At 37.8% G+C, this 22,678-nt stretch overlaps 3 protein-coding genes across 4 annotated transcripts in view; 1 reads left to right on the top strand and 2 right to left on the bottom strand.

Moving 5' to 3' along the window:
• The window catches only part of LOC121655112 (calcineurin subunit B type 1), a 38,756-nt gene extending 33,697 nt beyond the window's left edge, over positions 1 to 5,059 (bottom strand). The window contains exon 1 of the mRNA XM_042009536.1: positions 4,763 to 5,059. Within this exon, the coding sequence (XP_041865470.1) occupies positions 4,763 to 4,765 (3 nt within the window). The 5' untranslated portion in view covers positions 4,766 to 5,059. The remainder of the gene's footprint in view (positions 1 to 4,762) is intronic.
• A 706-nt stretch (positions 5,060 to 5,765) lies between these two features.
• cnrip1b (cannabinoid receptor interacting protein 1b) lies at positions 5,766 to 10,073 on the bottom strand. The gene is made up of 3 exons (XM_042009458.1): positions 9,568 to 10,073; positions 8,387 to 8,531; positions 5,766 to 7,273 (listed from the first exon to the last, which is right to left on the bottom strand). The coding sequence occupies exons 1-3, from the start codon at positions 9,744 to 9,746 to the stop codon at positions 7,109 to 7,111; spliced, it is 489 nt and encodes a 162-aa protein (XP_041865392.1). The 5' UTR covers positions 9,747 to 10,073; the 3' UTR covers positions 5,766 to 7,108.
• Positions 10,074 to 13,356: 3,283 nt separating this feature from the next.
• The window catches only part of kcnq5a (potassium voltage-gated channel, KQT-like subfamily, member 5a), a 131,321-nt gene continuing 121,999 nt past the window's right edge, over positions 13,357 to 22,678 (top strand). For both annotated transcript variants that reach the window (XM_042010949.1, XM_042010951.1), the window contains exon 1: positions 13,357 to 14,029. In XM_042010949.1, the coding sequence (XP_041866883.1) occupies positions 13,689 to 14,029 (341 nt within the window). In that variant the 5' untranslated portion in view covers positions 13,357 to 13,688. The remainder of the gene's footprint in view (positions 14,030 to 22,678) is intronic.

The raw sequence follows: 22,678 nt of genomic DNA, 5'->3' as shown, positions 1-22,678 counted from the left end.
TGAAACAAACTAGAGTTTGGCTTGTGCCAAGTGTTGGCTCCAATGCAAGCTGAAGACTGCAGAGACACAACGGTTAGTGAGGAGAATAAATCCAGATTGAGTGGGCCAGTTGGAAGCATAGTGTGGATAACATAGTGTTGATCATCACTTTTGCTAGAGGTTCGCTGTAGCTTTTATCTCTTACATTAGCTACAGCTAGATCCTTATGTGGGTGGCGCTTGATTGCTAGGCAGCATATGGTCCCCTTAGCATCAGATCATTCCACTACATGCTTAAGCAACTACGTGTCCCTGCCCCCAACGTTCCCTTGCAGCTGAGAAGAATACATTTTGATGGGCCATAAGTTGGCTGGCTGCCTGTAGGACGTGCATACCCTCTGTTACAACCCAATGGCACAAAGCTGAAAGATGCTGCAGGATAAATACAGCTTTTTGTTTTTTTTTGCTGTGTCACTTAGAGATGCTGCTGCTTCTAGATTATTTTCCCCATCTTCTTTTCTATCTGTTCCAGCTGGCTATATGGATGTGCTTCAGATTCTACAGAGCAAATCTACATTACTCAGAAGGTATGTGTACTAGAATTTATTTTAACTATGTAAATTATACATTACTGCAGTCATTAGTGCCAAATCAACATCTAGAATGCATGTGAAATCCAGTTCTTGAGAGAAAATAACATTATAGTGAATCTTTGTACTCACACTGTACCTTAACAATTGGCTCTCTTTTATTTATTAGCTCAACACCCATAAACTTTAATATTATGAAACATTAAATCAACCGAAGAAAAGTTTACATTTTTGCCAGTGAAAACAGAATGTGAACCATTGCTGTCTCTATTTAGTGTGTTTGTAAGACCAGATACAGCAACATGAATGTGTCTGGCAGCCGTTGTTTCCTTCTGCACAGATGTGATCAAGTTTTTTAACTGCAGTGCAGTTGTGTCCTTTCTTCAAACATAACACCTTTCATTTTAACCAAAAAGATTTATTTTTGGTATCATCTGTGCATAAGACGTTTTACTAAAATTATTTTGGATTATCCATGTGATCTGAAGCACACTGCAGCGTTTGTTTTGGAAAGCAAACACCATTTCCTTGCAGTTTTGATATATACACAATTGTTGTTCTAAGGGTGGATTCATGGTCAGTACCATCAGCCAGTTTCACGGAAGCATCAAGTTCCTCAGATGATTCCCTTGGTTCTTGTAGCTCTGAGCACAATTATGCACCTTGCAAAACAATCTAAGTGTGGACTGGTGTGATCTGCACTCCTAAGAGTTTGTAATGTTTAGCAGTTTCATGGTTAGATCTGCTGACAAATCACAGATATCTATCCCACTCATTTACAAAGAAAGCACATGAAGTTGAACTTCCTAAAAGCTCTTTTTGTTCTCGTTTTTATTATTATTATTATTTATTTAACCTGGTGGATGAAATATCTGAGGTCATATAAAAATATAAAGCATTTATAAATCTCAAAACAGTGTGTATTATTTAGACTAGGTTTACAGGTCATCATATCAATGGATCAAAAGCTCGTGTTAACTGTGGAGTTCCTAAGCTGCAGCTTCATACAGTGGTTACTGAAAATAATTCACTGGATGCAACTATAGTTTTATCAACTTCATTTTTACTAAAATAACTGAAACACCAAAGGGGGATGATATTGGTGAACACAAGTTAAGCCAAGTTTATACATTGCCCTGCAGATTTTTTTAATGCAAGAAAACGCCATGGCTTCTGACAAAACATTATTATTGTGGTTGTTGCATCAGCATTATGGGTAAACCTGATTGAGATTGGATTTTTTTTTTTTAAAAAAAAGGACAACATGCCACATAAAACTGCATACCAAGTGGACCAGTTACAGTTTTGGTTTATATTGCAGTGACATGTCATTGATTATTTGAGGAGGTGCACACAGGAAGCTTAAGTATTAGCAGCTAAAGTATTAGCTTTAAAGCTTTGCATTTTATTTTGCAGATGAAAAGCTGACCAGCTTTCTTAGTCTAGCTATTTTTCAAACCTTAGCTGTCATCACTAAGCTCTCACCAGTGCCATTATCCTGTGGATAACATGTTGAAGCGTTTATCTTATTTTATTTTATTTATTTATTTGGAGGGGGGTAGCCAGTAAGCCCTCAATTAAGCATTCTGTAAAGGGAAAATGTGCAATTTATGTTGAATTAAAAAAAAGAGTGTTGGGTTTAGAGCAACATAAGTGGGTAAAACTTCAAAATGACTTTTAAAATCACACATACAGAAATCAAAATATCTCATGAGAGTATTAAAAAACTAATGCAAGCACCAATCATCGAATAGAACAGATAAATAAATGCATAAATACATCAAAGCATAAACTTGAACTACCACTAGGATAGGGCTGTAAAGTCAAAGTCGACTGGTCGACTGTTTGGTTGATATGTTTTGAGTCAACCACAATTCTGATTGGTCGATTTTATTGTTTCATGCAGTCTAGAGTGTAGACAGTGGGGGAGGGGGAGATCGAAGGATGTCCACGCTACTCAGAGTCTGGTGGTTTGCTGAATATTTAGAGGTTTTTTTGTTTTAGCGTTTGATGCTGGTGAGTCCTTCAACCATGTCAAAGACTTCGGCAGTGTGGCAGCATTTTATCAAAATAGATGGAGGGAAAAAGGTCGAGTGCAAAATTTGCAAACAACAGTTTGCATATCACAGCTCGACGACGAACATGGCGTATCATCTAAAAACGGTGGGCTATATTAAAGGCAATTAACATAATATATTCCACATATTTCAATATTTTAGTCTAATAATCGTTTATTTGTTTTATAACTGCAGGCGCACCCGCCTGCAACAACGGCATCTTTTTGCTTTTACCTTAATCCGTGCCCACAGGCTGTACTTCGACCCTAGATCTGGGATGTTTAATAAAGATAATGTTCCCCGAATCGCCTCTTGTGTATAATTGCCCCCCCCTCTCAACGCCCGAGTCGATTTTTAGTTGAATTTTCAGGGCTTCAGTCGACCAACAATTTCTTTGGTTGATTACAGCCCTACACTAGGAGCTCTTAACAACATTCTGCCAGGCTTTGTCCCTGATCATCTGATCATCTTTTCCTGCAGAAATATTCTCCAAGGCTCTCAATAGTTTGAATATATGGTACCAGCAGTTTGAGGGCAGCCATGTTGCTTTTAGCAGTGTGAAAGTTCCTGAGGGTGTTTTAACAAAAATCTACATGTGCTAATTTTTGTATAAAAATTCTCACCAACCTGTGTCATTATGTATCATTATTTCATCTAACAATAACATAACTAAACATCCACATTACACAAAAAAACTATACGTCTTACAACATACATGATCAATCAGCTATTGTTTTATATCTGACAAATTTCAATCTTAATGCATGTGGTTTTGTTTTTTTTTTTCTTCTTCTTTTGTGTGTGTCTGTGTCTAGACAAAAAGACAGCAGTAAATCTGCCCTACCTGGATGGATACTAAAAAGAGGAATGCTGCTGCTGCACACATGTCTGCTACAAAAGGAATTAATAACTGATCAGAAAATGAATCAAAGGATAAAGGAAGGGGTGTGGTCTGGTAGAATTATGAATATGGGTGGACCTAAAGTATACAAAAGGAGCACACATTTCCTTGCGGTATTATGAATTTACAATTGCTCGCTCGCAAATCGCCTCAATTTGATTTTCAAAAAAGTTAAAACATGAATATGAATCTGGCTCTTTAATCAAGTCCAATCTAGCTGTGATTGGTTAGACCTGCTGACCAATCACTGTAATCCTCCCCACATATCCACTTAAAGATCACAGGTAAATGATCCATCTAAAGACTAAAATTATTTCAATATTATTATTTAAGGGGTTGTTTTTTTATTTGTTTTTTGTCCTTTTTTTTGTCATCATGAAGACATGTGCTTATATTAGTTTGAATTACAATTATTAATTGTGGTTTTACATATCCGTCCATTAAATCAGATGATTTTTCTGATTATAAACCGTTTGGTGAGGTTTTAAAATATGTTCAATTTAGAAATTCATATATTTGTTGTTTACCATGTTAACCATTTAGTCACTGCAGGGATGTCAAATGGTTAACATATATGTGTTATACGTGTGTTGTGTGTTTGTGAGGAGGGGTGGCAGCCCTGTGGCCTGTTAAAGCAGCCTCCCATAGATTCGCTGTAAATGGACTCAAACGTGCAAACGTAGCCTCGGCGTATTCACCAAAGCTCATGGGTTCAGGCCAAATAATGTTGCAACTATCAACAAGGCGTCATGCAACCTATGTGGAGATAAATGTCGTTACACGTTGAATGCGGAGCGACTGTGGCAGCAAAGACGAAACATGAGCAGGCGTTACATATTCCTACCTAATGTGTAAAATGTGCCACAATTAATCGTCAACCGAGGCCTAATGAGAGTGTATTTTTGTCACGAAAACTCATTTGCACGGACCTCGTTGCTAATAAGAGTGCGGACTATGCCAAGAAGGGATAAGAAATATCTGGGCCACAGGCTGTAGGCTACTGTCAGAGCCCAGGGGTATTGCACACAGAGCGTGACGCGGAGCCTAAAGTGGGTAAGAAAGCGTTTCCTCCTCGCCAGAGCTCGACTTTGTCGACTGCTAGCTTAAACCTAAACCCCCACTACGGAAAACAACCTGGCAAAACGCCACATTATTCGACACACTGAAGCACAGGCCTGCCCACCGGTGTGTTTACCAGTCAGCGAAGGCTGAAAATAGGGAGCCGTTGCTGCTTACCATCTTGCAGGTCGGATGATGAAATCCAGGCGATGTGAACAGAAAAGAGATACAACAGCGAGAGTCAGCAGGCCCGCCGAGCTGTAGCGAAAAATAAAAAAAAGAAACTAAATACGGTAGTAGTGCTCTCGAAGGTCTGGTCCTGGCTTTACACCCAGCTTCAAGACTCCTCGCCGTCTCTCTCTCCGCTACCGAGGCTTTCACTGCAGTGGCAAAGGGAGTGAGACCCGCTGGGAGGGGACAGTAAGCGGAGGAGGAGGTTCGGTTTGACAAGCAGGCGGTGGTGGAGGGGAGGAGCGCAGGGGGAGGTGCAGCAGTACTGTACATCCGGGAACTACAGGACGTTTTTCTTCATTTTATCCTACACTCACAACAGGTTTGTGCGTGGGCTCCCCCATGTGGTAAAATGGGGGCACTGCAAGAAGTGGTAGCGCACTAAATCTCAGCGTACTAACATTGGACATCTAACTTTTCTGACCTTAAAGTAGTATGTTTCTGGAGCCTGTAGGAGCAGGCAACTGTCATTATTATTTATTTTTCAGTATAGTTTAGAGTTAGAAATGGCCTGGAGGGTAAATGAACCAGCCAGCTGGACCATCAAAGCTTTTTGATATCTGCATTAATAATTCATTCTCCTCCAAACCTTATTTCTTCATAAACAATTGTATTTTTCACATCATATCACACAATCTTCTGTACACAGGGCCAAAGTATAGATTGATTCCTATCATATTGGTCAATTTGAACCTCCTTAAAAACCAGCTTTGAGTCCCATTCAAAAATTTTCTGTTTAATGTTTTGGCTGTGAATATCCACTTTCATCTGATGGACCAGTATATTTGTTTTTCGTTTTTCGTTTTTTATTTCTAAATGTAATTTAAGAAATTGCTTGTCAGTTTTTTTCCAAATTATAAAATAAAATGGAGTAAAATAAATTGTGGTTGTTAAACAGTTACAATAAAAGATATGTATATACATTAAATAAGAAAAAACTGCCACCCAAAAAAATCAATTGTTTATTTAAATAGTAACAGCATAATAAACAAACATTACTTTAAGGAAAAGGTAAGATTCACAACTATATTACATATTTCACTGCACTTGTCTTGCATAGGTCAAAATAGATTATAAATTAAAATATTACAGTTATTTCTAACAAAGTACACACAATATGAAAATATTTCAAATGGCTTTCTGTACAAAAATGTTTTTTTTTAATTTAGCATTTTGCAAATCACAGGAAATAGAAAAAGTCATTAAATGTGATATTGATCAACATACATGGTGAAGACCTACAAAAGAGGTAGAGGATGAATATGCCATGGTCAGGGACACAACTAAACTCAGACCCAAAACTCCTACTTCCAGTACTACAAATGTTACTACAAAATAAAGAACATCCACACAATTACAGAGGGTTTCATTGGAAAAAAAAAATCATTCTTTAAAAAAAAAAAAAAAATCAGTTTTGGTGGAGGAGGTGGCACAAATAATGACAACCTTTTAGTTAATTTCATGGTTAAGAAGTGCTGATTAAAAAAAATAGACTGCTTTCACATCTCACTTCAACATGATATGCACTGAGTCACACGTAAGAGAAGATGGATATATTTTTTCCTGGCTGGCTTATTGGTCCACATATTTCAGTGTTGTTATTTGGTTATCAAGTAACTGCACTTAAAGCTGATAATATGGTTGTAATTACTATTTTCTCTATGTGTGGAGAGTTTAATTTGGTCATTTAGGGCAAACACATCTGACATTTTTTACATTTAAAGGTTTAAATGACTGAACAAGCTACCAAATGAGGACAGAAGGGAAACACTCTGAGAAGTACTGTCTCCCGAGAAGTGACGTTAAATTTTTTTTTGCAAAATTTTTATTTTGAAATGAAACTCTGCATGCATGAAGTTTCAAATATGCACAAAAACATACCAGTACATACACCATTTATAAACACACACACACACACACAAACACATACAGTACTGCACACACACATAAATATGATCACACATTAAGGGATACTAGACTGTATGTGGGAAAAAAATAACCTCTGAATATAATTTAATCAAATTCTTTCAAATACATAACTGAAAAATGAGAAGTGCTATGCATTGTCCATTGATTGTCACACATTTGCATTTTCACCATAAACAAAGAAAATCCCAGTAAGGAAACCTGGCAACATAGCTGTATTTTATGTCCTTCCACAGGAAGCCAGTTGACAACAGAACAGATGATATGCTTTACGTTACAGAAATGGAAAATGGTGTGTTTCCTTTTACTTGATGACAGAAAGAATGACGCATTAACATACACACCACGTATACCTGTCTCAGACTGTCAGACAAACATCTCCTTGTTGATCCACATGAGTGTGCGAGTGTCGTTGGGTTTGCATTCGTACTCGATGCTGTTGAAGCTGTTTCCCCACTGGCAGTGGTCCCTCTTGTTATAATTGTAGTACTTCACCTGCCATACCGTTTCAAACATTCCCGCCTCTGTGAACTGAAGTACAAACACATATACAGATGTGCAAAGACACAAACACACAAAAAATCTAGCATTTTTAGTCACTTTAGAGCAGAAGAAACACAGATTTTAAAAAACACAAGCAGACACAGGCTTGAACTATATTTTGTGTAGGATTACGCAAAGGTGAAATGAAGAGGACGCATACTGATAGGACAGATGCTTTCATGCACATACAGTCCTGCAAACATATCAAGCCCCAGAGAAAAAAAAAATGCACATATGGAGTACATGCACAGATGCTCAAAAAAAAAAAAAAAAACTGTTGACTTACACTTAATTTATTTTTGTTTTTTTTTTTGTTTTTTTTTTTTTAATAAAAACACTGCTAGAACATCTATCTATGTCACTGTTTTAATAAGTTCTCAGAATAAAATAAACATATACATGAATTTAATTCAATTCTATATCAGATGTTGATGATGTTTTTAATGCCACACCAAGAAACACTAGACTGGCCTCTTTAAAGGATCCATGAGATGCTAGAAACTAATTTTGAGACTAACGTTTGACCCAAGAAAGAGTTCTAAAGATTTTTTTTTACCCCTTTTTTGGATAAAAAGAGCACCACTGACTTTGCACCTTTGGCTGATTACCAGAGGAAACTGCCATAAAATTGATCATGTCATTAAGCCACGTTAATTTGAAGCTTAAACAGTTAAGACACACATCACCTTCCCACTGTAGTGAAACTTTAACCTTGGAAATGTGTGTATCTAAGAGGGTACAGAAAAACCACGTATCTATGGAAACGTGGGCAAAGCTGTAACCATAGTAACGTGCACATCTGGTAAGACTGGTAAGACCGGCATTTAGCCTTTGACCCAGTGAGCCACAGTTCTTTATTTTTAGTCATTATTGAGACATAATCTCTCATCTGGCAAAAATGTATCAAATGTCAATAGTTGGCTATAAATACAATGTTTTGTTGTGTCAATAAGCTCTTCATCAAGCTTTTCTACAGTAATCCGCAGAGAACCTAAGAAATAACTCCTGGCTATAAGAATATTTTAAATACTTTATTTTTTTGCCACTGGGTCTAGACTTAATTTAGTTTTCTGACCTGTGTAAAGTGAAGTGTGTCAATACCTGTATGTTGATTTGGACTGGTTGCCTTTCTCCACTCTTGGTGTGTGCCACTCCTTCTGTTTCATAGAGGCCAGTGTAGACCACAGACTGTGGGTCTTTAGACTGCTGTTCCAGGGGGAAGCTCACCCCACCTACACTCATTGACCTGCAGTCAGGGAGACAACACACATTCATCTCAGTAAAACAGGCAGATAAACCGGCGAAACTGGGCTTTCGCTGTGTTTCGTGCCACATATTATTTCAGATGCTTCGATGAATTATCCCATGTGTGACCTAGATTTACATGAGGGTGCCCGTTCAGGCATGTTTTACAGCGTGACAGTCAGATATCCGAATGTAATCCCTGAGTGGAGATGGCAGTACACCAGCATTCATTACATAATCATGAATTGTAAGCAAAACACAAGAGGGAAGTGACACAAAGAACAAAAGCTGGAGTCCTAATCTGTCGAGGATTTGACGCGCAACGGGGTTGGCGTTTGTGTTGCATTCACGTGCTGCGCGTAGAGTCAAATATTGAGCTTCCTGTTGAGCGCTCCAGGAAAAGACTGTGGACAGTAAATATCTTTCTAGAATAAAATATTACGACATTTATGTTTGGGTTCTAATTTCAGAATATAAGTAAGAGTTTAATTTAAGAGTTTTGTTTGGACTACTTGACAATCCCGACTGTTTCCGCTTCCTACACCAATGTAGCCTGAAAATCTGTTGACACCCTCTCTGCAGCAGATCTGCTGAGGTCAATGCTTTCGGGACATTAAAAGACTCTCAATCATCTTTAGTTCTGAAAATTAACCATCAAGAAATGTTGCCAAGTCACGCCTTTTATTTCTAACATGGGATGTGTAAGAATCCATATCGGGCTGCATAACAAACATTAATCAGATCACTGTAAAATAGTAGGAATCACCGAGGTCACCATCCTCCTGCTAGCTGCAGGCTACCCATAGGAACAGGAAAGGGACATAAGGTACCGTTTATTTGTCCACCAGAGATGACACATGTAATCTTTATTTGGAAGACTCCTGTCATGTTGAATGTTGCCTTCCCCAAATGAAAATCCTTCGCGTTCATTGGCCGAATTTGTGGCGTTCATTATTTACCTTTAAGTGAAATTGAAACGATGGCCAATTTACTATATTTCCCTCCCATGCCAATTTGTTTGGCTCGTGACTACCTACGTGGCCTGAACAGCTCCAGGTTTAACGACGACCTCGATTTTGTACTTGGACCCGGTCAGCAGCTTGATGGTTCTCGTCTGTCCGAACCGGGCGCCGTCCGACTTGAAGTACACCGCCGTGTTGTTGGGAAGCATCTTCAATGAAATTCCAATTTTCACGATCTGAGGAACGTCAGCCATGTTTCCATGCAGCTATAGTGTATACCTCCAGGACTGGCGTGGGGAGCTGGGAGAAAGGTCTCAGGTGTGGATCAGTTCAGGCGGACGGAGAAATGCCGTGTTGAGAGAAACGATAACGCACCGTACATTTCCGAGGCTTCCCCCTGCGCTCTGTAATCCCGTACAACCTGCAGCACAGACCTAATCCCAACCAATGCTATCTGAAAATCCCTCGCTCACAACACAACCATTCACTAATTCTCCACACCCATCTGATCTCATGATTCTTTCCTTCTTGGAAATCTCTATCACTATAGCCTATTAAAAATGCGCATCTCGTTGTCCTCGGTGCTGACGTTACAGTTTTATTTCTTTAACTCATCGTCTGTTGGGTAATTTAATCATAAAATTCAGTTAATAAATAAATAGAGAAACCGAGAAGTTGCTTGTTAATTCAAATTGTTCACATGCAGCATGTAGACATGACTAAGACGACTTCTTGAAGTTCATCCCGTTGCATAATGGTGAACAATTGATTTTGAACGCAACGTGGTTGTTGGTGACAGACAGACTGGTCTGAGTATTTCAGAAACTGCTGATCTATTTAACACACAACCATAGTTGTGTCAGGAGTTTACAGAGAGAAAATAGCTACTGGGCATCAGTTGTCTGGACCAAAATGTCTTGTTGATGTCAAAGGAGGAGAATAAACAGCCTGGTTAGAGATGATAGACAGGTAACAGTAATACAATGACTCACCACAACCAAGGTATGCAGACTACAATCTCTGAAGTCCAACCTCAGATGGTCTACAGAAGACCACACCAGGTTCCACTCCTGTCAGCTAAAAACAGGAAACTGAGGCTATAGTTGACACAGACTTACCAAAACTGGACAACAGAAAATGGAGAAATGTTTCTGCACTGATAAATCCCAATTTCAGCTGCCACAATGAGAGGATAGGGCCATAATTAGGTGGAGATAACACAAAAGCATGGGTCCATCCTGCTGTATCAGTGGTTCAGGCCAGGCTCCTGCTAGCAATGTAATGGTGTGGAGGGTACTTGACAAACTTTGGGCTTTAGAATCAATTGAGCATAATTTAAATGTGTTCGCTGACCATGTCCATCCCTTTATAATCACCATGTACTCATCTTCTGATGGCTTTCAATGGGATAATTCATGTCCCAAACTCAAATCTTCTCAAACATGACAATGAACTCACTATACTCCAATGGCCTCCACAGTCACCAGATCTAAATCCAAATATTTTGAAGGCAAAATGGAGTCCAACCTGGTACTAACAAAATTAAGTGTATATTTTTAGCATTAGACTGTAACACTGGGTTCAGCATATAAAAGTAAAGCAGTTCAATGTATAAATGTGAAAGCATACCACAGTGTAACTGCATTATTACATTGACAACCTAAGATTTTTTGCAATATTATTTTTAATGTCAGGCAACATATCTGTACTGAAATTGTGTTGTTTCTGATATGTCCATGGCCTGTATATAATGTAAAAATAATCATTCATACAGTCTTTGGACTCTCCATACAGACAGACCAACTGTGAAAATTGATCCGAAAGTGTAAATAAAGATTTTTAAGAAAAAGATTTCATTGCCATGGAAACTCCAGGCTGACCTAGATGCTTACACAAGGCCATGTGTCTCAGGAGCAACCTTTACAAGCAGCTATTTCAATGTGAAAAAGTATTAAAACCCAGTAACTAAACACACCAATCAAGACTCTATGACTAAAAAGCTCAATGAATTATTCAGTAACAACATCAGTAACACCATTAACAGAGTCATAATGGCTGTGTGAAGAAAAGAAATCTGTTGCAACAGATTATTACAATTTTCTATGACTACGCAGTCATGATAACTGACAAGCACGAAGACATTGTTTATGTAATAAAAAAAAATTGAGATTATTTTTTGTATGCAATTTAAAAAGAAGAATGAATGAACAGATAAACAAATGCAGATTAGCAGGATAGGGCTTTTCATGCTCTTGTATCTTAAAGATTTCATGGTTCTATATTTTCCCAGGAGAGCACATTGCTTTCAGACTTCAAGTTTACTGGTGGTTCCTGGAGTTTCTAAAACCAGTATGGAAGTGGAGCCTTCAGTTATGAGGTCACTCTCTTTTCTGGAACCAACTTCCTGTTTGTTTCAGGAAGGATATAGTATTAAGAATATACTTAAAACTTTCCATTTTGATAAAGTTTCCATAATGCACACTTTCCTTTATTTCTCTCCATCTACCCTTTAATCACATGAGCTTATTTTTGTCATCAATTTGTACCTCTCTTCATTTCTCAGGTATCCCTGGATTATAGTTATGATGCTTTTCCTTCCTGTTGAAAAGAGTTTTATTCTTTTCCACTGTCACCCATCCCTTTGGCATGCTCAAGCTGGTGAACGCAAAGAGAAGGTTTAATGCAAGCATGTAAGAAATTCCTCTTTGCAATTACATGCAGAGTGACTGCTTGTTTGGTTTTATTTGAAGGAAATTAACATGTTACATTTCAGTCTACATGGTTCAGGTCCATGTAGACCATAAAAACAGATTAAATACAACATAAAATCAAAGTATTTCTGAAAAAAAAAAAAAAATTGCAGGATGTGCTCTTGACCTGCATATCATGTATAGCCTCAGGCTTTGGGAGCGACAACTGTATTGGCGATGATTGGCCAGTAGAGGTCAGGCTTGGATCACAAGTGTGAAGCAAAATAAATGACAACAGCACAGAGCTAATAATGAAATAAACTGATTTGTAGAGGGAAGCTTGGGTAATGAACGTGATGCCATCACTTCTATCATGCTACTACACATATCATAAATAGTGTGATAATAAAACCAGCAATAAAGAATAAAAAAAGAAGGAAATCAAGGGGGATTTTTAAAATTGCTTTTTTTACTGACAGTTTATAAATTGTAGTATATGTGCACATGAATTAGAAATAAGGACAGTAGTAAAAGAGTTATCTTCAAGTATCACGTGGTCTGTCAGTAAGCCTTAGGGAGTGACACAGCTGTTGCCAACATAATTAGAGCGCGTGTTCGGTTTCGAGCGGAAATACTTTGAGACCGAGCTGACGAGTACCATCTTCCCATGCTTAAAACTTTGATTCCCAATATGAAACAATCTTTAAGACGTTATTGAGTTTCTGATCGACAATAAACATGTGTAATTATTCTTAATTATCTTAAGTTAAATATGAACAATCGGCTTGAAGTTGAAGTCTGAAGACTTGCAGTTTTTCTAGACTTTTTTTTTTTTATAAAGCAGAGTTGTAAGGGCAGTTGGAAGAGATCAGACCATTTAATGTATTTTGTCAAATCCGCTGAGAACAAAAATCACGCTGGTTTTTAAATAAGACACTGGGCAAGCTCCTCTGTGTAAAACGTGCGTCATCGGCGCACTGGAATCGTTGACGTTTCTTTAGCCTATACATTTATCAGTCCAACAGGGAAAAAAAAGATAACACTGCGGTAATCCATGCAAGTAGCCAGCCTATTTATCAAGCGGTGCTGGCTGCTCTTCTTTTCTGTCAGATGCGTAAAAGAAAGCGACGACAGGGTTCACACACTTGGACAATGAGTCGTCTGACGAAGCGTGAGAGTTAGTTGGGGAAAGGAGGGTGGGAGCGCCCCCCCCCCACCGACAAATGTCTCGATGGATCCACTCCTTCATAACCCAACTCTTGTTCAGACTTGCGCAGATGGTCAAAGTGTCCAATCGGACTCTGACTCTCCTCAAATAACCATTGCGTGACATTATGAGAGCTGAGTCAAAAACTGACCCCTAGACCGCTTCTTTGTTTTATTTTGGATAGCATAAAGTAAAAGTTAAATTAAATATAGCCAAACACCCTCAGGAGAAAGAGCGCGTGGTAGCATGTGAATGTCTGCCGGTCTCCTTGCGCACTCTACGCTCTCGCTGGTGATGCCATGCCGCGAAGTCACACCGGCGAAGAGAGCGGCGGCAACGGGCTCTGGGTGAAAACCTCCATTGGAAGCCGGGCGCAGGACTACCCCTTGAAAGATGTGGAGTCTGGACGGAAGACGATGAATAACGCGGTCCGGGTCGGAGACGGTCTCCTGTCACCTGCCGCGGCAGGTGCGGCGGGACCAGAGAGGAAGCAGGGCGCCCGGCTCAGCCTGCTGGGGAAGCCGCTGACCTACAGCGCGCAGAGTGGGCGCAGGAACGCGCGGTACCGGCGGCTCCAGAATTACCTCTACAACGTGTTGGAGAGACCAAGGGAATGGGCTTTTGTCTACCACGCTTTTGTGTGAGTACAGACTTGTATAGCAGAGCAGAGTACAAACCACTTAAAATAACTTCCCCCCCCCATCTCAACATCAGCTTTCCTACTTTAAAAAGATGAAAACAATGTGACAACTGTTTCCCAAATATTTTTGTTAATGATAATAATGATATCCAGTCGGGATCATGGTTCGCACGCACGTCATAGAACTGACATGTGACGTTTTTTTCCGATCCTTTCTCAAATGCAACCTAATTTAATCACCACCCACATGAATGTCACAAGAACACATGCACAGATAGAAAAATTAAAATAGAAACACTTTATATGTCTACTTGGTGATTTTTATGTCTTTTCCTTACATTATCTGTAAGATGTTAAAGATGATAATTGTCCTGATGTAATAATGTTAAATATTTATTTACTGGGCTATAAATGTCTCCCAGGATTGCATCTGAGTGTGATTACCTGTTGCACCAGTGTAGAAAACAGTGCTGAAACAGAATGACAGGATTTCATGACAAGTGTGCTGGTGAAGGCAGTCTAAATATAAAAAACACAAACAACAATAATTGCAAAACATAAAGGAGTTAAATCGCTTCTAATGTTTCTGTACTACTGGAAGGCTCCATCATATTTTTGTAAAGTGAAAAGAGTGAATGTAGCCTTATCCAGCTGGTGCTTTTCATCTTGAGTATATCATCATGGGAAGGAACAACAAGCTTCTAAGTTGTCAAATTCAAACCAGTCATCTATTAACCACATTTTATTTTCTTGATGTGAACATTTTCCTTTAAAAAAAGAAAAACATCAAGCTTACTTTCTTAATGTTCAAATATAAAGATTATTATAGCTATCATTTGGTCTGAGTTGTCTTGGTTTGTCTCTGTACAAACTCAGGTTTTGTGATTGAATGATGCTTGTCAGCTTCATGCACTTTAAACAGCATCCATCCTCAGTGGTATGCAGATTTCTTTTTCTCTGTTTTGCACTTTTTCCCATTCAGTGTGCTTTCAAGAGATCACCTGTTAGTCAAACACAGCAGTACTTGTGAGCTGAGCTCTTTTCTCTGAAGATGCTACAGAGAAATGTTAGTCTTTAGTTTGTGCTTTTTTAAAAGTAAAATGCTGCAGATTACCACACAGACCCCTGGTGTTGCATTTAAATGCTGGTTCTGTTCCAACTAAATTAATATTTTTCTAATTGAATATGTATTCTATGCATACAACTCACTGTATATTAGTTTTTCATGCCCAACAGTATTAGTGTGATTAGACTGAAACACCTTGTTCTTACTAAGTCCTTTTGGGAAGAGGGGAGCTGTGAGAAGGAAGTGGAGCTGTCAGAGGAGGGGCTGCAAAGCCGGATGCTGACGTTTTATTTGCTCCTGCAGGACAGCTGAGGTCTCAGGGGTTAAGTCGTTACATCTGCTCATGACCGCAGCCTCCCACACTTAGTAGTTGAGATTAGTTTCACGTATTAAATAGTCAAACGATTTTTTTAAGTGGATCATAGAAAGATAAAAAAAAAAGAAAATCTCTCACGCTCTTGGCAAATTACCAGAAAGTATGAAAGTATTGACGGAGACAAAGAAATCTTAAGAAAGGATGCCTGAAAAAACAAAATAGCTTAATTTACTGTCTGGATATTTTAGCTCTAAAGAGTCAGATGCAGTCACGCTGAACGTATGGAGTCTTGATTAGTAAGTTGAGGGCACCTTGTTTGCTGCAGCAGTTTTTATTCAGACTTAAAAGTGGTCATAATGAAGGGATTTCTTAATGAATGGCGATTGCATCTCTGATGAGTTACACTTATGTTTGCATACTTTCCAGTGATTTTTGCAATTCAGATGCATTTTTTGTGCACTCTTCTGTATGGGGTTTGTGCATGCAAAATAAGGCCTCCACATCTTGTGTTATTTTGCCAAAACCATGTAATATAAAAGACAACAAGCTAAAGCAATTAGCAAAACAGCCAAAGATAATTGTTGTAATGGTGTGCAAGTACTTAATATCAGAGGCTTTGTTTCTTTTAGTCTGCAGAAAGACAGTTTACTTAAAGAGGGTGCAGAGGAAACAAGCAAAGATTGTTCCGCTCTGTTCAGAAAACTCATGCCATTGATCCAAAACAAACATAAACAGGGCTTTAACACTAAATCTTCAAGTTATTTTTTATGCTTTGCAGCCCAACAGAGTCCACTAACCATAAGTAAAATGTACATATCCTTGAATTTTAAATAGATAAATTATTCATGAAAGCACAAACATTTTGATTCAAGAGCAGAACAGGTATATATATATATATATATATATATATATATATATATATATATATATATATATATATATACATACTGTACATTGATTCAAACAACTAGTAGCTCAAAGAATAATCAGAGGTTATGAAGCCCATCACATTAATTGGGCTCTTTTAATATGCAAATGAATGTATGTTGGAGCTTTAACTGAACAAAATAACCCACCAGTGAATTTTTAAATGTAATAAATTTTGCATTTTCTCTGAAATCTTTCACTTGTTGCTGTTTGTTGTGCCCAAGATCCTCACCCTAAGAAAAAACAAAAAACAAAATAAACTTTAGAGAGTGCCCATGAAAAATTTAAATCACTTTTCTTTGATAGATTCGGCTGGAATAATTTCCATGCAAAGCTGAAGTAAAACTTTGAAGCTTGGACTTAATTTGATGAACTGAATTGCCTGGATCGTTTTGAACCGTTCAGATTGCACATCAAAGCTAAAGCTTGCAAATACACCAAGTAGCTCCAAAATTCTAGTGTTTAATGTTAAAGCTCTGCTAAGAAAAGGACTTGAAAAAAGATTGTATGCGATGCATGTTTCCATACAAAAGAACTGAGTGGATTTACAGTACAGCCTTTAATGCAAAGCGATGCATGGATTGTCATCTGAACCCAGATTACACTCTCGACACATGTTCTCACTGTATGGCTGCACAATCTCACAATCACGTGACTTCTCACATATGTTACTCTCAAATTCATTCACACATGGTAAGTGAGGAACAAACAAACAAAACAAAGCGCTTCATTTATAAAAGAAAAGTTTCCTTTGATCGTTTAATAAGTGAGGAGTTATACTGAAACAGATGCTGCTGCTTGTTTTTGTGTGCGGGGCCATACTCAATACAAGGGAACATCCTGAGAGAGTGTGTTGTTTTTGCATGTGTGGGGTTTTTAGACGTTGGAGAAATCCCTGTCTGTTGATGGGCTGCAGTATGAATAAAGACGCTGATAAGCATCTGGGCTCTTTTTTTTTTTTTTGTGCCAGATAATGCTCCTATGCCGGAACAGTGCTGGCATTAAGACTCAATGTCTTAATGAGATGGCGTGTGTTAGGCTAATTACATTTGTGGAAATGAGTTCCAGCCACAGTCTGCATTTTGAGTTATACTCAGAAGATTCTTTTCTGTGAATGTGTGTTTTTGTGTGCATGTTTTTATTTTTCTGTGCAAAGATGCTACAAGTCATTGTGTGTACACTGACCTACATAACATCCCAGTGTCTTGAAACCTGTGTTCACTATACACACTGATATCTACACATTTATGCATCTGCATCTTTGATTTATTTATTTATTTTTTTTTGTCAGAGAATGACTTACAGATATTTTCAGCGTGTGTATGTTTGTGAAAAATTGATTGTGCCATGCAAGGAATGAGTGTGTCAGCCATTGATCCCTAGGTCGATCTGATCTGTTGACAAGAAAAACGTCAACCTTGCCTGATAAATTGCCACATGGTGGATTTACACCTTGCTTTAACGACTAACCACGGTCAATTTTATCTACTCAGATTTGTACAGAAAAGAATGACACTGTGTAGCTCTCAGAATGATGGACTGCCGTGTGCTCTATTAGTTTTGTTTTGATCCATCCATAGTGGTTTAATGTGTGTTTTCAGTTTAAAGTAAGGGATGAAGGAAAGGAAAGGAAGTAAAAGGAGTCATCTTATTCAGTGTTTCTCAAATTGGGGGTTTGGGTTACAGGTAACATATGTTGTCTTAGGGGTCGTGGCTCAAAAGGGTTAAGAATCGCTGATCTAATTCATGGTGGGAGAAGATGATTAGCCTGCAATCATAATAAACATGGAAGAGGAGGAAATGTGAACTTGAAGCTTGAACCCATGAAATTACTTAGGAAGGTTTAGATTTTCGTAGTCAATTGGGATCCTTGTTTTTTTTTCCTAAAGTCATTTTTATTTAGATTTTATTTTCATCAAGTGAGTATCAGTGATAAAGCATGTGCTATTTTCTATTTCTGCAAGGCTGTTTCCAAAAGAAGCTATAAATAGCCCAATGAAATGATTTAAAGATCAGTTAACCTTCATTTTAGTCTGAAATAGTTCAAACGCAATATCAAATGTTAAAATGGAGACAGATGATGAGTTACATCCTCTCTTTCAACAGTGCTGTAAGTGTATTTAGCTTGATGCACCACTTGTTTTGTGTGTGTGACAGTTTTGGACTGAAGTCCGGCCCGTTTAGCAGCTGTTGTAGTATGTGCAGAATGTGCAGAATGTGATTTGCTTTACTGAAATAAGCAAGGCTTTCTCTGAAAAATAGAAGTGGTCATAATGAAGGCACTTCTATATGAATGCAGATTGCATCGCAGTTGAGTTGAGTTATACTTATGTTTGCATACTTTCCAGTGATTTAGCTTATTTTACACTCAGATGGTTGTTTCAAACAGGTGTCCTCATAGATGTGTATTTTGCTGATGTGCACTAATATACACCCATTGAATCATGGTTGCCGACTTTTAAAGTGTGTACAGACGAGCTGTATTCTCCCCTGTCTTCTTCAAACTACCAGAAAATCTACATGTATAGTATATACAGTATGTATAGTATATACAGTATACATGTATATACTTTTACAATCTAGTTGTGCCAGAATTCATGGTTTTACACCATGAAATGATAACATTTGTTGTTTTCTGTCAGCCAATGATCACATGACATCACTATAAAACACTGAGTCATGACCATATAGCTGGATTTTTCATAAATGTTTAAATACACATATATAACATGTACATTCATTCTAGCTCTATTTATGTGTGTTTGAAGCCTGATTCATGGTTGATAATGCAGTGACAAAGTAAAGAATCACAAATGTGAGAGAATAAAAAAAAAAGTCCAATAACTGTTAAAATTATTGTTTCATATGTCTTGAACCAGTGACCTTTTGCCCAAAGGTTTTAAGTATCAGAAAGATCTGTGTTTTAATGCTTCCACCGTCCATTTCTTCCTCATAAGTGTTTGAGGCCAAGTGGAAAAGCTAATGCTGTTATGTAGGTATGCGTAGGGAGAGGTAGGACAATGATGTGCTTTCAAATGAAAACAAATCAGTGAGTCCTTTACTGGGTTGTGAAGAGCTAGACCAGAAACTGTTGGAGAAACATTTAATTTGAATTTAGGTGTGTTGCAGCAGGGAAACATTGAGGACCTGCAGGACAGTCGCCAGTAAGGACCAGAGTTGGACCAGAGATCCCTGATCTATTGGGTTATGTGTTAGTGTTGGGTATGTGTTCTCATAGTTCTTTGGTTTTCAGTTCTGATCAAGTCTTTATGTTATTTCCCATTTCCTTTTATAGTTTTCCCCTTGTGTGTGCAGTTTAATTTACTTCCTGCTCACCTGAGCTTTGATTACCACACCTGTTCTTTATTAGTTATTTGCTCCCCCTGAATAAATGCCCTTTTGCTTCTTGTCAGGAAATTACATTTCCTGACTCTATTTTTTTGTACTATTTTCAGTTAAAGATTTGGATTGATTTACAACTCATAACATACCCTCTTTTATTTGATGGCTCATTACAGTTTGACTAATTGGCTTAATTGTAAATTTTAAAGATCTCCTGATGTTGCTGCACTTGATTCAAAGACAGCCACATCAAAGCCAGACAGTTCAGAGAGAATAAAGTAACAGACTAGATTCTTAAAATGTAGGTATATTGGGTCTATTACCTTACAAAAGAACTATATGGTGGCAAAGAATAAAATCAGCAGGCTGGCAGGCTTGGTAAGACACTGTTTAGATCTAAAGCAGTACTTTTTTCTCTCATGTTAGTCATGTGAGACTAAGGATGTGTCAGTTTGTTAAAGTCAGAGAACCTTAGCTTATTCCATCACACACTAAACTGCAGGTGCATTGATCCAAAGAAGAAAAAATGTAAAATGCACTCAGTATCAAAGGCATCATGAAGAGACTGCACTTTGTTTCCAGAGAACACAGCGACATTTGAGACACCTGAGTTCATAAAAGGGTCTGTGTTTAGACTGAGAGTTACTTTCAGGTAGGGAGGAGGTTGTTGGCTAGCACCCAATGGAAAATACTGGAAAATAAAAGAGACTTATTAGATAGGATGAATAAAAAGAGGGGTATATATATTTGTGTGTGTGTATATATAAATGCTGTCATGGTGTATTCCGGTGTTTGCATGAGTAGGCACAGACTTGGCACCATAAAAGATGACATGTGAATGCGTGTGTTATGTCTTCACTGGACAATGAAACACAGGATAGGTACAGTGAATTTGTGAGTCCTCATCACAAGTTGGCCCTCTGTTGTGCAGGGCTCTGTGGAAAAATGAATGAAGAAAAAGAAAGAAGTAAAGATGAGAAGGTGGATATTTAGGTTTTCTGTGCAGAAAAAAAGGCATCATCTAGTTGTGTATCCTGTTTTTTTTATTTGGGAGGAAGCAAAGCCACACCCATATCTATCCTATCCAGACGGAAGTAGACAACAAAAATTTGTTTAAATTAGAGATATGCTCAATAATGCTTAATAACAGGACAACGTCTTGTAATCTAGTCTGAATCATGACCAAACAATGCTTCCAAACTGAGATTTTTTTTTCTCAGAAACAAATATTTAGGGGACTTTAAGGCATCTCTAGGAGAAATTTACCAGTTTAGTGACCCTCTTATTAAACCTCTGTAAATTATCATTTTATTTAACCAGAAGTTCCCATAACAGCAGAGTCACAGCGCAATCGCACATTCAGAATTTTGACAAATGCATCAGAAAAATGCAAAGTTTGCATGAGATTAAACACAGGCCAGTGAGTCAAAACATGTAAAAGGTAAAGGATCTGCCTCTAAATCATGTATGAATGATTAATTTGTTTCATTTTAAGCAGCTTTGAGGTTCATTTCAGGTACCACATATTGAAATGCAGAAATAGTTAATGAGAGCAAAAACATAGTTTTAAAGAACAGCACAAAAAAGTGGCATACCAATCTGTTCCAATCTTCACCTGCATGAATTAAGTCCATTAAATCTGCATGTCAGTAGCAGTATTGTCTGACCTTGAGACAAAGAAACAAAACAAAAATGAATATTTTCCTGCACGGTTATTTGACCACTTATGGAGAAATCGGTGGTGCAAGGAGCATTTACAGTAAATCTTTCAAAGGAGTAACATTACAGTGTAAATATACTCTGATCTGAAAAACATACATAAAATTTCTAAATTCATAATCCGGCTGAAGGAAAAATGGCCTCATAAAATCTAAACGTATTTACCTGAAGTGGACTGATAGAATATCACTGATCATTTAAAAAAATTTTTTTTACTGGTGGAAAGTTTAATGTATAAAAAGTCTAATAATAAATTTTGGCTTTTGTTTGTTGCTTTTTGATTGTTTTATACTGAGATGGGAAAAGAAAAAGACATTGGAGAGGAGAAGTTCTTTCAGCCTTAGTCTCTTTGTAATGACTTGTATTGTACATTGATCATTTATTGTCCTGGATTTATGATCATTTGATTGAAATTAATATTTATAACATGTGTTATTAATACCCATTCATCCATCCATTTTCCTGTAGCTTTTTAATCCAGTTTAGGGTCATGAGGGGCTGGGGCAGATCAGGTGAGAGGCAGGGTAGAACCAGGATGGATCACCAGTACTTTTTAATGTGCATTCATATTTATGAAATAAATATTTATGAACGTATGAATTATGTTTAAATAATATAATCTGAAACATAACTACTTACTACATTTTTAAATTATGCTAAAAATAGATACAGTGGAACAGAAGTAGGCCTACAAACCAGCATTAATCATGTATATGTCCATATGCTTCACTTCCATAGCTTTAGCAAAACCAGTAGTAGTGCTTGTTTAGTTTATCAAATCTAAACTACCTGATCTGCATCTTCATCGCATTCATTAAATTTGCATCACTAACAGCAGAATCCTGCTTTTTTTTTTTTTTTTTTTTTTTTTTTTTTTTTTGTTTGGTTTTTATCTAGAGCTGGCTCCTCAGTATTGTTAGCAAAGTAGCAGCAGAAATCCCATTATCACTTACTGGTAGACAGAACAGGGTTATGACTGATCCTGCAACAGGAGGACAAACAATGCAATTTATGCTTGTCAGTGAAAACAAGTGCACTTTAATTAAAAGTGTCTCCAAAAAATCCACAAATGAAGCAAGAACTGCAAGCTAGTTCAGGCAGGCAACTTGAGCCGCTCTGATGTTTCCCATGTGATCCGCCTCATATTCTAGATGCCACATATCAAACATACACATCTAATCTAGGTGGTCTATTTAAGCTGCGTACGTCCTGTCTTGATCTCTGCCTCATACTTGCATTTGCTGCCTTGCAACGCAATAAGCTGCCTACTTTTTATGCA

The sequence above is a fragment of the Melanotaenia boesemani genome, chromosome 16 (genome assembly GCF_017639745.1).
Source record: "Melanotaenia boesemani isolate fMelBoe1 chromosome 16, fMelBoe1.pri, whole genome shotgun sequence".
Taxonomy (NCBI): domain Eukaryota; kingdom Metazoa; phylum Chordata; class Actinopteri; order Atheriniformes; family Melanotaeniidae; genus Melanotaenia; species Melanotaenia boesemani.
This window is presented reverse-complemented; position numbering and strand designations above follow the sequence as displayed.

Excerpts from the sequence above, each read along its gene's own strand:
- cnrip1b (XM_042009458.1), bottom strand. The coding sequence starts at position 9,746 with ATGGCTGACGTTCCTCAGATCGTGAAAATTGGAATTTCATTGAAGATG. Across the intron at positions 8,532-9,567 it reads CCTGGAGCTGTTCAGGCCAC|GTCAATGAGTGTAGGTGGGG; the intron begins GTAGGTAGTCAC and ends CCCTGACTGCAG. Across the intron at positions 7,274-8,386 it reads CAGTCCAAATCAACATACAG|TTCACAGAGGCGGGAATGTT; the intron begins GTATTGACACAC and ends TTTGTACTTCAG.